Raw genomic sequence first — 13,614 nt, forward strand, 5'->3', positions numbered from 1 at the left:
AGGCAAAACTCTGCATACTCCCTGACCTCACAAACCTTCTCATCTAACTGGGGAGAGGAACTCAGGAAAACATGAATGAATACAAAGAGAAGTAAGCCAGAACTAAACATACACATTAAAATAACGCAGGACTTGATCAAAATTTCAGCCATTTCCCCGAAGGCAAAGACCAGGGGCCACCTGGAGATATCCAGGATACTGTCTCCACCGACCCCTTGGCAGTTGACCCCATGTGGCTCCCAGCTCCAGGGCTCAGAAATCAGACTGTTTTCACAAACAGCAAACTCACTGGAAACAACCTCACCTGATCAGCAGCACAGCCTGAGTGAAAAGACAGAACAGCTGTGACTGCATGACCAGGGAGCTGCCTCTGCAGGGGCAGGCCTCCATGGCACACTCAAGCACCATCAGAAGGCAACTTGGGAAGGACAAAGATGCAAAGGAATCAGCTGAACCCAGCATTTAATGGAAAGGTCTGGAGTGGCCAGATTTGTCCCTCTCCTGCAGAGGCGCAGCCTCACCAGGGGGCTGCCTCCACATCTGCCTGGGGCTGTCCCTCTGCCCTAGTGCAATGTCAGGATGGCCACTAGCATGCTGGTGGGCTCTCATCTTTCTGTGCTCCTGTCACCATCCCCTGCTGTGGCTGGCATGTCTGCCTTTAGAAACAGTGATACACTAGGCGGGTGTTACCGGAGGCCAATAGACCTGGGAAGCTCTTTAGTCCTTATATACCTTTGCTGTACTCCCTCGCGTGTTGACCTTGGCACTTCCCTTTGTGAAAACTGCCACATTTTTAAAGTTCTCAGGGGAGAGGAAATACCTCCCTGGGGTTTCACAGAAACGATGATCCATCTCACAGAAGGTTTAGTCCCAAGAGAGTTGGAGGAGTCAAGGCATGCCATGAAGTGAGGGAATTTTAGGTAGAAAAGGCACAGGTGAAAGTAGGAATGGCCATGGTGTGGCTGGGGTATGGTAAGGGGCCACTCAGGCAGGAACACAGACAGGGCTGACATGACAGGAAGAGTGTCAGTGAAGTAAACTGGGTTGGACTGCTAGGGTAGAGTCAAGACTGTCAGATCTTTCAATGACTTCATATTGAAGCCCTTTCCTGTTGGGAAAAGTAATGCACTTTATGTAACTGAACAATAGGTGAACAGAGTCAGGCTCCAGGAATGGGATAGGATAAATACAGCACACCTCAGGGTTCAGCTTAGGAAGCAGGATTCAGTTACATTCAGGTACATAAACAACCTGTCTTTAGACCTGCCTTATGTATTAGAACAGGTAGAATCTTTAACATGTTTTCTGGTAGTGTCCTGAGGACAGTAACCATTCTGTGAGGTGAGGGTGCTGATACAGCGCTCATCATTTCAACAACGAGAAGAGAGACCAACAGGAGCAGAGAGGGAAGTGGTAAGCACATCAAACAGTTGACATAGCTGTGGGGAAATCTTGTTATCTATGAAGTCTGGTCTTCCACCTCTCACAATAGCCAGTGGCTTGGCTTGCTACCTAGTTTCCAGTTGCACTGAGATTTCCTGGGAGTAGGGTCTATTCAAAATCTCAAGCATATGCTTTTCAGGAGAGTATGTCTTTGTGACCATAGAAGAACGTCAACTGGCAGTATGTGGGCAAGTGGCTTTGATGTTCACTCTGCATTCAAATCTGTTGTAAAAAAAAAAAAAAGGATGTTCTAGAAACCTAAGTGAATCGTTGTCCTTACCCCAACGAGACAGGCTCCCGTTATTAATATTATCACTGCCACAGTGACAGATATTGCCATGATGAGTATTTTGTATCTTGGGACTTCTTTGAGCTAAAAGAAAAAGAGCAATGAAAAGAGATCAAATAAAGAGATAGCATGAACACTTAACTATTCCAGCCCGTATTCTTCCAGGTGAGTGGCTTATAGGATCTTCAAGACCACATAAGATCCAAAGTTACATGATCTAATTATCACACGGGTACTCTACAGTTCATCTAGCTTGCCGGGTCTGCTTCATTCTCTAAAGGAGCAAAGTGGGAAATTGCCACCTTGGCCAAAGTTATGTGCCCAATGCAAGATATGGACTGGGAGTCCCTGTTCTTCCTCCTTGGTGCTTTAATGACACTTCCTGAGCGAAGGGAAAGGGCAGCTCTCCTGTCTCGTGGCCGTCCTCACCTCACTTGGCTCGATCATTCCTGCATCAGTCTGGCCTCCTGGGCTCTCGCTGATGTAGTCCTCTTCTTTCCAGCGGGCTGTGTCCCATTCTGCCTTGGCCTTCACTTGCTGCTGCTCACTGAGGAGCTTCATGAGGAAGCCCGTTCTGGAGATGAGCTTGGCACAGGACAGCTGCACCTGGGGGTCCGCACAGTCCATCTGCAGAGTCCTGATAACTTCTGAGATGAATTTTCTCACGTCATTATTGGGGATGAGGGACCGAAGCTGCTGGTTCAGTTGGTCCCCTGGGGATGGCTGCAAGGGGTAAGTACTGCCTGTAGGCATGGAGGGGATGTCCCTGCCCATGTTAGGGTTCCCCCATTGCATTTTCTCAGTGGGGGCAATCTCAGGGGAACCAGTGGCCAATGGATGCCCCTGGGCTGTGCTGGCAGGGGGAGATTCTTCTGGCACAGTGTTTCCAAAGTTATTTGCTGCAGCAAGGCTGGCTTCAAGAATATCTTCTGCATGTGGTACTGGAAGAGCCATCGCTTTCGGAGAAGGAAATTCCTGAGAACTCGAGTCTCCAGAAGAGGGAGAAGGCTCTTGGGGAGGGGAATCGATGAGACTTTGTAGGGCAAGGAACGCAGGCCTCTTTACAGAGCTCCATGTGTTGATGGGATTTTTCCTTTTCATCTTCAGTCTCCGTTTGGCTTTGGGGGTTTTGAACACGGGAGCAAGATCAATGTTATTGAAATGGCAATCTGTGTTTGGTTCTGCTGTCTCTGCCTTTTTTGTCCTCATTTTTGCCAGTTTTAAAATATTCAATGTTTTTTCCGGTTCAGAGAGAGACTTTGCACGGGCTGCAGCAGATGGCCTGCCCACGATGTACCTCTCCAGGGAAGAGGCGTCCCTGGCATTGTGCTCCTCTGTGAGTGGGGGCTCTGGGTAGAAGGAGTTGGCCACCAGGTGCCAGGGCCTCTGGGCCACATGAAGCTCCTCCTGCTCCCTGGCTCCTGCGCTCCCCAGCCGGCCTTGCACGGTGCCCTCCACAAGGGGGCGCGCGTTCTCTCTCCTCCTGATTGTCTCCTGCTGCATCAGCATGGCAGCTTTTTGTGTTTTTTTAATGTCATCCATTTTTTGTTGAATTTTGTAGTTTATCAAATTTTTCAGAAAGTGGATCTTTCTCATTTTACGTTCAGTAGATTTTAAAGACAAGTCTTTTGCTTTGGTTTTCAACTGATCCACAGATCTATCTTCTTGTGGACTGGAAAAGAACAATTTAATGTAGGGTAGTAACACCGACTCTATGTCTTCTACACTGCTGCCTGAGAAATAAGGCAATACGTAATTTAGTGAACTGATAACATCTTTTTCATTTAAGTCTAGTCGCTCACTTGTAGAGTCTAGAATGCCAAACTTATGTTTCTTTGAACTCTCTGTTTCAATAATTAATTTCGTGCTAGTGTTCCTCTTCCGGGCCTGCAGTATCTTCAGGAATTCCGCTTTGGGATTCCCCGTCGTTGGTTCTGGTACTGTCAGAAAGGAAGAGGATGCTTTCGTTACCAGGAAACTGAGTGTCAGTGTACAGATATACATCCCCAGCAGTTTAGGCTCGGAATCACCAAGATTTGGTTACCACATAGGAAGAAAAATTAACCCAAGCTTAAGTCTATGAAATGGCAGCAACAGAAAGGAAGAAAAAAGTGATTTTTAAAAAGAGTGTAATCAGAAGAGTCCTGAGTATGAAAAAGCAGTCACTGTTTAGGGTTGTTCCTTGTCTCCCCAGTGGCCAACTGCCCAGCACCCAGTAAAAGCCCATGGCCGGGAGACAGTCTCCATGCAGCTGGCCCCTGTGGAAGTGCCTGCCTCACAGACACATCCTGCACCGTCCTGCCTCAGACACCCAGGGGGCACAAGGCTTCCTCTCTCCCCCTCTCCAGCGACCTTGCCTTCTTGCTGCTGTCAACAGGTGACCATGGCCAGACACATTCACATGAGGGGAGTGAAGGCACAGATGCTAAAACAGGGGCCTACTCCTCCTCTGGATGTGTCCTTTTCCACCAAGGCAACAGTTACTTGGTCTCTGCTCAATGTTTCCTAGCCCTTATCACGGAAGGTTCCTCATACAGAAAACCACCGCATCAACCCTTGGTCTTTAAATATGGCCAGGGGTCTGGGATGTAGGTGGAGTGGTCTGTGGGTTGCTAGGTGGTACGTATGCACAGATTGTTCTGTGAGCTCTCTGGGATGGTAGCAGTGTCTGGGTAAATGTTGCTCAATGCCCTAAAATGTAAAAGGGAAAGAGGCTGGAGCCCTGGTGTGGTAGCCTAGTGGCTAAAGTCCTCACCCGGTATGCACCAGGATCCCATATGGGCACCAGCTTGTATCCCAGGTGTTCCACTTCTCATTGAGCTCCCTGATTGTTGCCTGGGAATGTAATCAAGGATAGCCCAAACCCTTGGGACCCTGTACCCAGGTGGGAGACTAGAAACTCATGGCTCCTGGCTTCAGATCAACTCAGTTCTGGCCATGGCTTCCACTTGGGGAGTGATCCAGTGGATAGAAGTTTTTCTCTCTGTCTCCCTTTCTCATTGTAAATTTGAGTTTCCAATAAAAATAAATAAGTCTTTAAAAAAAGGGGGGGGGGAAGAAGCTGCTTTTGCAAATGCCAGTTTTTGCTTTTATTTCTAGTATTTCCAGCTTGACTTGCGGAAGCCTTCAAACTTCCAAGTGCAGGAAGGTCAAGTGTGCTGTTGTGTGGCTGGGCTTCTCTCCCAGGCCCTGCTGTGAGAGTGAGAGGAGGAGGTGAGCGTCATGACAAAGAAGGAACATGAGTGCGTGGAGAGTCAACGGTGGACAGAAGACCGGGTGTCTGGCTTCATCCCTTCATGCCTCCATCTTGTTTCTCCTCTCTGTGAGTCCATTAAATTGTTTGTTCTGCCCCCTCTTGGAGAGAAGGGGTTAATAGGTGGAAAAGTGTGCTCGACAACAAACAGCACTGTTTGGCATTCACTAGTATGCTGAAGTCCTGGATCCTGACAGAGATGTGTATCCAAGCTCTAGGGAGAATAGAGCAGTCTTGTCTGGAATCCCAACATTAGTGGGACTTCAAGTTAGTTGGTGGAGTTTAGTTACTTACTTAGTGGGACTCCAGATATCCGGAAAACCACAGCAAAGTCCCTGGGTGACTGCCCAATGAGAAGCCTGAGCCTCGGAGCAGGTTCAGAGCTGGGCTGTCTACTGGTGGATGGCATTCCACTCCATCAGAGGAGCCAGGCAGCCACGCCTGTCTTGGAACCACCAACTCCCAGGCTCAGAATAAAGCAGTGTCACTTATACTCTTCTCCACAATTGCAAAAACAAGCCAACAACAATGTTCTACACCTGTTCTCTAGGGCAGAGGCACTGGAGGCCTACTGTGTATAAAAGCAGGCTACACACTGTGGTGCAGTGCACAAATGAGTGCTCATGGAAGCAAAGCACCAAGCTGAGAGCACAGTGCACCATGTGGCCCTCAGCGTTAATTCCTTCCCTTCCATTTCTTTCCTGTGATTCTTTATGCACAAGGAACAGTTAGAGCATCAAATTTCCTATCAGTCACTGGGAGCCTGATGTTCATTGAGAGAGTAGTTCAGAAATTGAGAGTTTTACTCTGAAGGAATGAACTAAAATAATTACATAATAGCTTTAAGCGTTTATCCCTAATTTACAAATAAGAAATTAAAATCACCAGGCATTTGAGACTCACCACAAGATTGAGTGTTTGTCAGACACTCACTGCAACAGTGCAGCTTGACTGTCTTGCAGACAGCCTCAATATCCTTTTTAAATTGGCAGAGGCAGCAGGCCATGGAGTTCGGTAAGATCCTGTTAAAAGGAAACACAGAAAATTCAGCTAATAATTAAAGGATTATCTGAGTAGGTCAAGAGGCAGGCCAAGGCTGTGAAAAAGGTAATCTTGAGATGTGGCATCAGGCTATGTGGCTGGGAACCTGATGACCAAGTGCTGCTCTTAAATGTTGCAAATATGGGAAGGATGCAGAGGTGCCCAACAGAAAGGTAAGCAAGGCAGGGGGTGTGGTATGCTCGGGATAAAGGTGACAGGGGCTGGAAGCGAGTGCCACTGGTCAGTACTGTCACTCAGGAGTATCTCCTCCCAGCTCACAAGTCTCACTCTGGGATAATGTCAGACTTGTGAGAAGGAGTCAGAGCCCCCAGCCTTGGGAGTGCCTTTCTCATCTGCTGTTCGAAGGATCTAATATTAGAAATTACTCTAGCTGCAGAAAAGACTGACTCTAGCAATTGCTGAAGAAAGATACAGAGTAAAAGGATCTCTCAGTCAATGTTGGGGTTTACAAAAAGTTTGCCAGGGGTAGGCATTTAGCCCAATGGTGAATATGTTGCTTAGCAACCCACATTCCATGCACCTGGGTTTGAATCCTGTCTCCCCTTCCTCCAGTGAACACCCTGGGAGGTGTCAGGTAAAGCTTAATAAATACTCAGAAGTAGAATAGCTGGAACATATGGTAGGTCTTAAAGTTTTTATGAATACTCTGAAACTAATTTGATTAAAAGCTTTTCTTGAGACATATTTTTAAAAATTATTTGAAAGGTGGAGAGAAAAACAGAAACGTTCCATCAGCTGGTTCACTCCAAATATCTACCACAGTCAGGGCTGGCCAGGCTGACGTTGGGAGCCCAGAACCCAACTTGGGTCTCCCCCCCATAGGAGGCAAGAACCCAATAAATTGGGCCATCAGCTACTGCCTCCCAGGGTGCACATTAGCAGGAAGCCAGAGTTGGAAATGAATCCGGCACTTGAATTCAATCACTTTGATGTGAGTATGAGTGTCCCAGGTGGTGGCTTACTGCTGCTCTTGTAACAGCTTCATTTGGGATAGCCAAAAATGGAAAGAACCCAAGTGTCTGGCCACAGATGAGTGGATAAATGATACTGAGTTCACATAATGAGATGTTGTTCCACTAGAAAAAGAAATGAGCTATTTCAACAGACAACAGTCGTGTCTTAATCGTATTACATAAATAAAGATGATTAGAAAGAGTGCATAGCATATAATTCCATTCATATAAAATTCTAGAAAATGCATATGATAGTAACAGAAAGATGCTGAGACTTACACAGGCACCGGGGAGAGCAAGAGTGATGGAACAGAGGGTTCCAAAGAGATATAAGGACCTGTTGATGTGGTAGACATTTGGAGTTGGGTGATGACTTCATTGTATATACATATGTCTATACCTTATTTATGGTCTCAATTATGCTTTCATCTCTGGCATTATTGTGAAACTGTCTGAAGGAAGAAGGAAGGGAAGGCGGGAAGAAGAGAATAAGGAAGGGAAGAAGACAGGCTACTCCAAATCTATGTGACAGGTATATGGGCAACCATTATATTCTGTCTAGTAAGTTTGAATTTGTAAAAATATTTACTTGAGGGTGCCGCTGAGTGTGTGGAGAGATAGGGACAGAATTAAGCAGAAGAGAGAGCAGGAAGTGCAGAATTGCAGGAAAAGATGTCCGAAGCTCCCTGGAGTCGGCGAAACTGAGGCAACTTTCACACAGGCAAGAGAGAACCGGGAAGAACTCTCAGGATGGCAACCTGCCGCTTGAGCTTGTGGAGACGGATACCAGGATACCATCCGGGACAGGCAAGGACTCAAAACCTGGTGAGTCATGAATCGCTGCAGGGAAGACACCAGCAGGAGCCTTAGCCTGCCCATAAGAGACAGAGGGAGTCAGAAGGACTCTCAGATCAGGACACTGGTGGGATTTAAAAAAATGGCCCAATGAGGAAGCTATAGGCACAGATATGAGCAGCCTCTCCCAGAGGAGGGAACGGCATTGGAGAAAGGATAGTTGGGAAGTGAAGGGTGCAGTTTGGAGATACAGTAGGCAAGACCTGAGACCATCCCCACCCAAGGTTTCTCAGACTTGGGCCACCCAGAGGGATGCCAGAATCCCCCAACACAGAGATGTGGGAGCCCCAGGGTCAGAGGTTTCTCTCAGTGACCCAGCAGCGTAAGAGCAGACTCCAAAAGTGCATGAGGGTAGGTCAGTGCCAATACCCAGCAGACCGCAGGAGAACCCAGCGGTGCAGGTACAAATTCCAGGGCAAACCAAAGCCACATAACCCCGAGCCGGCGCTTGCCCATTGGAGATGAGGCGTGGTGCACCCCAGAGTGCGGAGATCCCAGCCACTGGTTGCACACTGTGTAGCAGAGGCTGGGTCATTTCCACTCTCGGCAACTGCACAGCGGGCAGAGGCTGTGAAGGCGCCGGGCAGCAGGGGCTTGCACACAGAACTGCAATTTGCAGGCTTTCCGTCGCAAAGCTCCACACCCTGCCTGAAACTGGGAAACGCAAATGATGAGGAGAGTGAAAGCACTGGTCGCCCACAAGGTGGCAGCAGCTGACAAACATCCTAGTTACCTGGCTGGCTGAGAGGCCTCACAACCCACAGAGCAGCTGACAGATTCAGTGCTCCCAGAAGCCCCCAAAGCACACCAGAGCTAAAATCGCAAAACGACAAGAAAGCACAAAACAATGGGAAGAAGTACCAGAAAAACTATTCAGATGAAAGAGCCAGTACTCCCCCCAAAAATGACCAAAAAATAACCTGTCTCAGAGTTGCAAGAAAAAGACATTGAGGAACTACCGGAAAAGGAATATTAAAAAATTAACATGAAACTCTTCATAGACAATGAGAAGTATTGGGAAGAGCTCAAAGAGTTCTCACAGAAATTAAACGGGTCCAAAATGAAATTTCAGAACTGAAAAATATGGCAGCAAGCTTGACAACAGATTCAGTGCTGCAGAGGAAAGAATTTCAGAATAGAAGGTAACCAAAATGAGAATACACAACAGAGAAGAAAATGAAACACCTGGGAATAAACTTAACAAAGGATGTGGAAGATCTCCATGAGGAAAACTACAAAACGTTAAGAGAAGAAATAGAAGACTTCAAAAAAGTGGAGATAAATACCATGTTCCTGGATGGGCAAAGTCAACATCATCAAAATGCCCACATTCCCAAAAGCAAAATATGCATTCAATGTGATTCCAATCAAAATACCAATAACATTCTTCACAGAGCTGGAAAAGATGACACAAAGGTTCATTTGGAAACACAAAAAAACACGACTAGCCAGAACCATCCTGAAGAATAAGAGCCTAGCGGGAGGGATCACAATCCCAGATCTTTGGACATATTATAGGGTGGTAGTTATCACAACAGCCTGGTACCGGTACAGAAACAGAGTGGTAGTTCAATGGAGCAGAATAGAAAATCCAGAAGGGAAGCCACACATGCACAACTATCTAATCTTCAGCAAGAAAACAGAAAACAATCTGGGAAAAAGGAAGGTCTCTTCAATAGATGCTGTTGGGATAACTGGTAATAGTCTGCAAGACCCACACCTTTCACCACACACAAAGATCAAACCTAAATGGATAAAATCTAAATCTACACCCAGAAACCATCAAACGTTTGGAAGAAAAAGTTGGAAATACTCTACAAGATATAGGTGTATGTACTGACTTCCTGGAAAAATCATCAAAAGCAAAGGAAGCCAAGACCAAAATAAACGAATGGGACCTTCATTAAGCTAAGAAGCTTCTGCACAGCAAAGGAAACAGAAGGCAAAGTAAAAAGGCAATCAACAGAATGGGAGAAGATCTCTGCACACTACATGGGAGACAAAGGGAGAACTCCAGAACAATAATACAAACCAACCAGTCAAGAAATGGGCAGGGGTAAATGGGCAGACCTTTACAAAGGAACAAATTCAAATGGCTAACAGACACATGAAGAAATGCTCAAGCTCTCTGGCAATAGGGGAAATTCCAATTAAAAACAACACTGAGGTTCCACTTAACACCGGAAAGAATTGCCCACATGCAGAAAACTACCAACACCACCTGCTGGCAAGGTTGCGGAGAAAAAGGAACCCTACTTCCACTGCTGGTGGGAATGCAGGCTGGTGCAGCCACTGTGGAAGTCAGTATGGAGAACACTTAGGCAATTAAAAATCCACCTACCATATGACCCAGCAATACCACTACTACTAGGAATATATCCAAAAGACTTGTTACATGAGAAAGCAACACACACGCCAATGTTCACTGCAGCACAATCTACTATTGCAAGAACATGGAAACAACCTAAATGCCCACCAACAGTGGACTGGATAAAAAAACTGTGGTTCATCTACACTATGCAATACTACTTGGGTGTTAAAAAATGAAATACAATATTTATTGGACAAATGGGCCAAACTAGAGACCATTATGCTAAGGGAAATGAGTTAATCCCAAAAGGTCAGGTATCATATATTTGCTCTAATATAGTATGATGTCAAATCTAGGGATATTATATGTGAATCTTACTCTATGTCACTTCATACTTACCTGTACTTTGAGTAATAAGATCTTCACTCAATCTTAGACAAAAGGTGGAGAAGCGATTGTGTAATAAGATCTTGTGATGTAATCCATTAATCAAACATCCATAAGAGACTGATTATTTATAATTAAAAAAATACAGTGGTAAAAATATTTACTTGACAAGTAGAGTGTTAGAGACAGACACACACATACCACAAGAGAGAGTGGAAGAGAGTTAATCTTCCATCCTCCGATGGGGCTGGGCCAGGCTGAAGCCAGGAGCCAGGAGCTCCATCTGAGTCTCCTACCCCCGGCACTTTGGTCTTCTTCTGTTGCCTTCCCAATCACATTAGTAGAAAACTGGGTTAGAAGCAGAGAAGCCAGGATTTAAACCAGCACTCCTAAGCTGCTGTGCCACAACCCTGGGCCCCATGTAGGTATGAATTTTCTCACAACAAAATCTTGCAGTGAAAGATAGCCAAGCTGATTGTCTTATGAGTTAAGGCTTCCTGCAGACAGTTTCAGGGAGAGAACAGCCATCTCTAACTGCTGTGCCACACTGCCCACTCACTATAAAATAAATTGAAATGGAAACACACAGATTGCAACCAGAAGAGGAGCAATCACAACTCCCATAACCTGCTGGTGACAATGCAAATAGCACTGTCACTTTAGGAAACAGTTGAATGGTTTCTTAAGGAGGAAAAAATGCAGTTAGTAGTTGCTGCAGCGACCCTAGCCTTGTGTTTATCACCTAGGAAGGGAAAACATGTTTACACAAAGGTCTGCCTAGGAGTGCTTTTAGCAGCTTTATTCATTATTGCAAAAATTGAGAAAGTCCAGATATGCAAACTGATGAGTGACTGAAACAAACTGGCCTATTCACACAACTGGGATATTGCTCAGCAACAGCACTGCTGCTGGAGCCAATGGCAGGGCAATAGCGTAATCTCACAAAGATTGTGCTCAGTTAAACAAGCCCAACACCAAAGCCTACTACATACACTGCATGACTTAAAAGACACTGACGAGGGCCTATCACAACGGCTCAATTGCCTAATTCGCCTCCTCCAAGCACCAGTTGCTCTATGGGTGCCATTTCATGTCCTGGCTGCTCCACTTCCCATCCATCTCCCTGTTTACAGCCTGGGAAGACAGCAGAGGATGGCACAAAGTCTTGGGATCCTGCACCCACATGGGAGACTCAGAAGAAGCTCCTGGCTCTTGTCTTCAGATTGGCTCAGTTCTGATCACTGCAGCCACTTCAGGAGTGAACCATTAAATAGATTTTTGTCTCTCCTTCTCTGTATATCTGCTATTAAATAAAAATAAATCTTTCTAACATTAAAAAAAAAAAAAACAGCAATGTTGAAAAGGCAAAAGCAACAGGTGTCTGGGTTGGAAAGGGTTGACTGCAAAGGGTCCAGAGGGCCCATTTTGGCATGTCAGAAGCAATCTAGGAATTTAGTGGTGGTTTTATAATGATACAATGATGAAAGTTATCACACTGCATACTTAAGTTTTATTATGTGCAAATTATTCCTGAATAACTCTGATGCAAGAAAGCAATGAAATCTTCAAAATGACAAAAACATAAGCCTAAGAGAACAACTTACAGTTTTTCCAGTTCGAGAGACTTCATGAGAATGTTCTCAACTGTGCTGATTGACACCAGTGTTCTTCCGAGGTCTCTGAGGGAGAAAGCCCAAACAGTCATGATGTGACCCCCCAAGAAAAAGTTCTGTCCTTAAAAAGATGATTTCAAGGAACAAAATCTAATAAAATTGAAATGAAACAAAAAACTAGGATATTTTAAAAAGTAAAAAGAGTTAAGAGCATGCAGTTGCATTAACTTTTGGCTACTCTATAAAACAAGACAGCTTAAGAGTCTGTCAGGGCAGATCCTTCCAGGAAGTTCTCATGGAAGAAATTTAAGTTACTCTGCACTGTCAAGTCAGTGACCTTGGCACTGAGGGACAGAACCTGTACCGTTTGGTTTGTTGCCATTATCTTCCTTTTCATTTGCCTATTTCACTCCTTGGTTACTTGATATCTTTTCATCTGCTTTGTATATCTACATGTATCTGAATATGCTCAACAACACTGTCTGCTGGGGCTGTTTTACACATTGTACATCTTTTCTTAATCCAGGAGCCCAGTTCAACTTAAAATTGCAACTTTTTAGCCTCAATGCAAAATACTTAAATTTTGATCAAAGTAAAAACAAGGAGTATAAATCACCCCATGATTCATGCGGTTTATTTTTCATACTTACAGATATTTTAATGCTGGCAAATTAAAAAGATAGGGATCTTCGACAGTTGTCAATGGATTCTGATCAAGATTTCTGAAAAATGCAATGGGATAAAAATTATACACCTCTTCTCTATGTATAAACATGTGCAAAAGTTTATATACATATACATATATATGACAGAGAATTTATAAATTAACAAAAATAATTTAATGGGCCTTCCCAGTAGCCCGGTAACTGAAGTCCTTGGCTTGATCATGCTGGGATCCCATACGGACACTGGTTCTAATCCTGGCAGCCCTGCTTCCCATCCGGCTCCATGCTCGTGGCCTGAGAGGGCAGTGAAGGATGGCCCAAGGCTTGGGACCCTGCACCACATGAATGGAGGGAGGGAGGAGGCCATACAGCCAGGATCTGCAACAAGAATTGGTCCATTCACTCCCAGCACATCTTAAACCCCTCCCTCGAATGCAAATGGAACTGTGAAATCATGAACCACAGGACAGGTGGCTATCTTGTCCAAGGTCAGGCTTGGAAGAAAATCTCTATCTCAAATCTCAATTCCCCTGGCCGTGGACCATCACAGAATTGTTAAGCAGGGAGGGAATAAAACTGCAACATTTCATTCAAGTGTGCCCTGGATGTACACAAAATCAGGCTAGAGCAATGCTTTCCTATTACTTTTCAAATCATAGCTTAAAATAAACACCACCTTTGCTACTTCAAAAGTTCCCTTGCCCACAGATGGTTTATAACTTCACTTGTCAAAACACACCATGAGCTGGGTGACTGTGTTGAATTTTCAGTTGTTCTTTCTGC

At 45.2% G+C, this 13,614-nt stretch overlaps 1 protein-coding gene and 1 long non-coding RNA gene across 2 annotated transcripts in view; one reads left to right on the top strand and one right to left on the bottom strand.

Annotated features, from left to right (window-relative positions):
- Positions 1 to 13,614, bottom strand: part of LOC121169752 (leucine-rich repeat-containing protein 37B-like) — a 28,226-nt gene that overhangs the window by 4,261 nt on the left and 10,351 nt on the right. The window contains exons 6-11 of the mRNA XM_041000431.1: positions 12,817 to 12,888; positions 12,158 to 12,232; positions 5,889 to 6,007; positions 3,535 to 3,672; positions 2,162 to 2,376; positions 1,724 to 1,816 (exon numbers count right to left, since the gene is read on the bottom strand). Coding sequence (XP_040856365.1) covers positions 1,724 to 1,816; positions 2,162 to 2,376; positions 3,535 to 3,672; positions 5,889 to 6,007; positions 12,158 to 12,232; positions 12,817 to 12,888 — 712 coding nt within the window. The remainder of the gene's footprint in view (positions 1 to 1,723; positions 1,817 to 2,161; positions 2,377 to 3,534; positions 3,673 to 5,888; positions 6,008 to 12,157; positions 12,233 to 12,816; positions 12,889 to 13,614) is intronic.
- LOC121169755 overlaps positions 4,266 to 13,614 on the top strand; it is a 47,821-nt gene continuing 38,472 nt past the window's right edge. The window contains exon 1 of the long non-coding RNA XR_005885912.1: positions 4,266 to 4,324. This is a non-coding gene — a long non-coding RNA (uncharacterized LOC121169755). The remainder of the gene's footprint in view (positions 4,325 to 13,614) is intronic.

This window comes from Ochotona curzoniae, unplaced genomic scaffold (genome assembly GCF_017591425.1).
Source record: "Ochotona curzoniae isolate NIBS_2020 unplaced genomic scaffold, NIBS_Ocur_1.0 scaffold_2453, whole genome shotgun sequence".
Taxonomy (NCBI): domain Eukaryota; kingdom Metazoa; phylum Chordata; class Mammalia; order Lagomorpha; family Ochotonidae; genus Ochotona; species Ochotona curzoniae.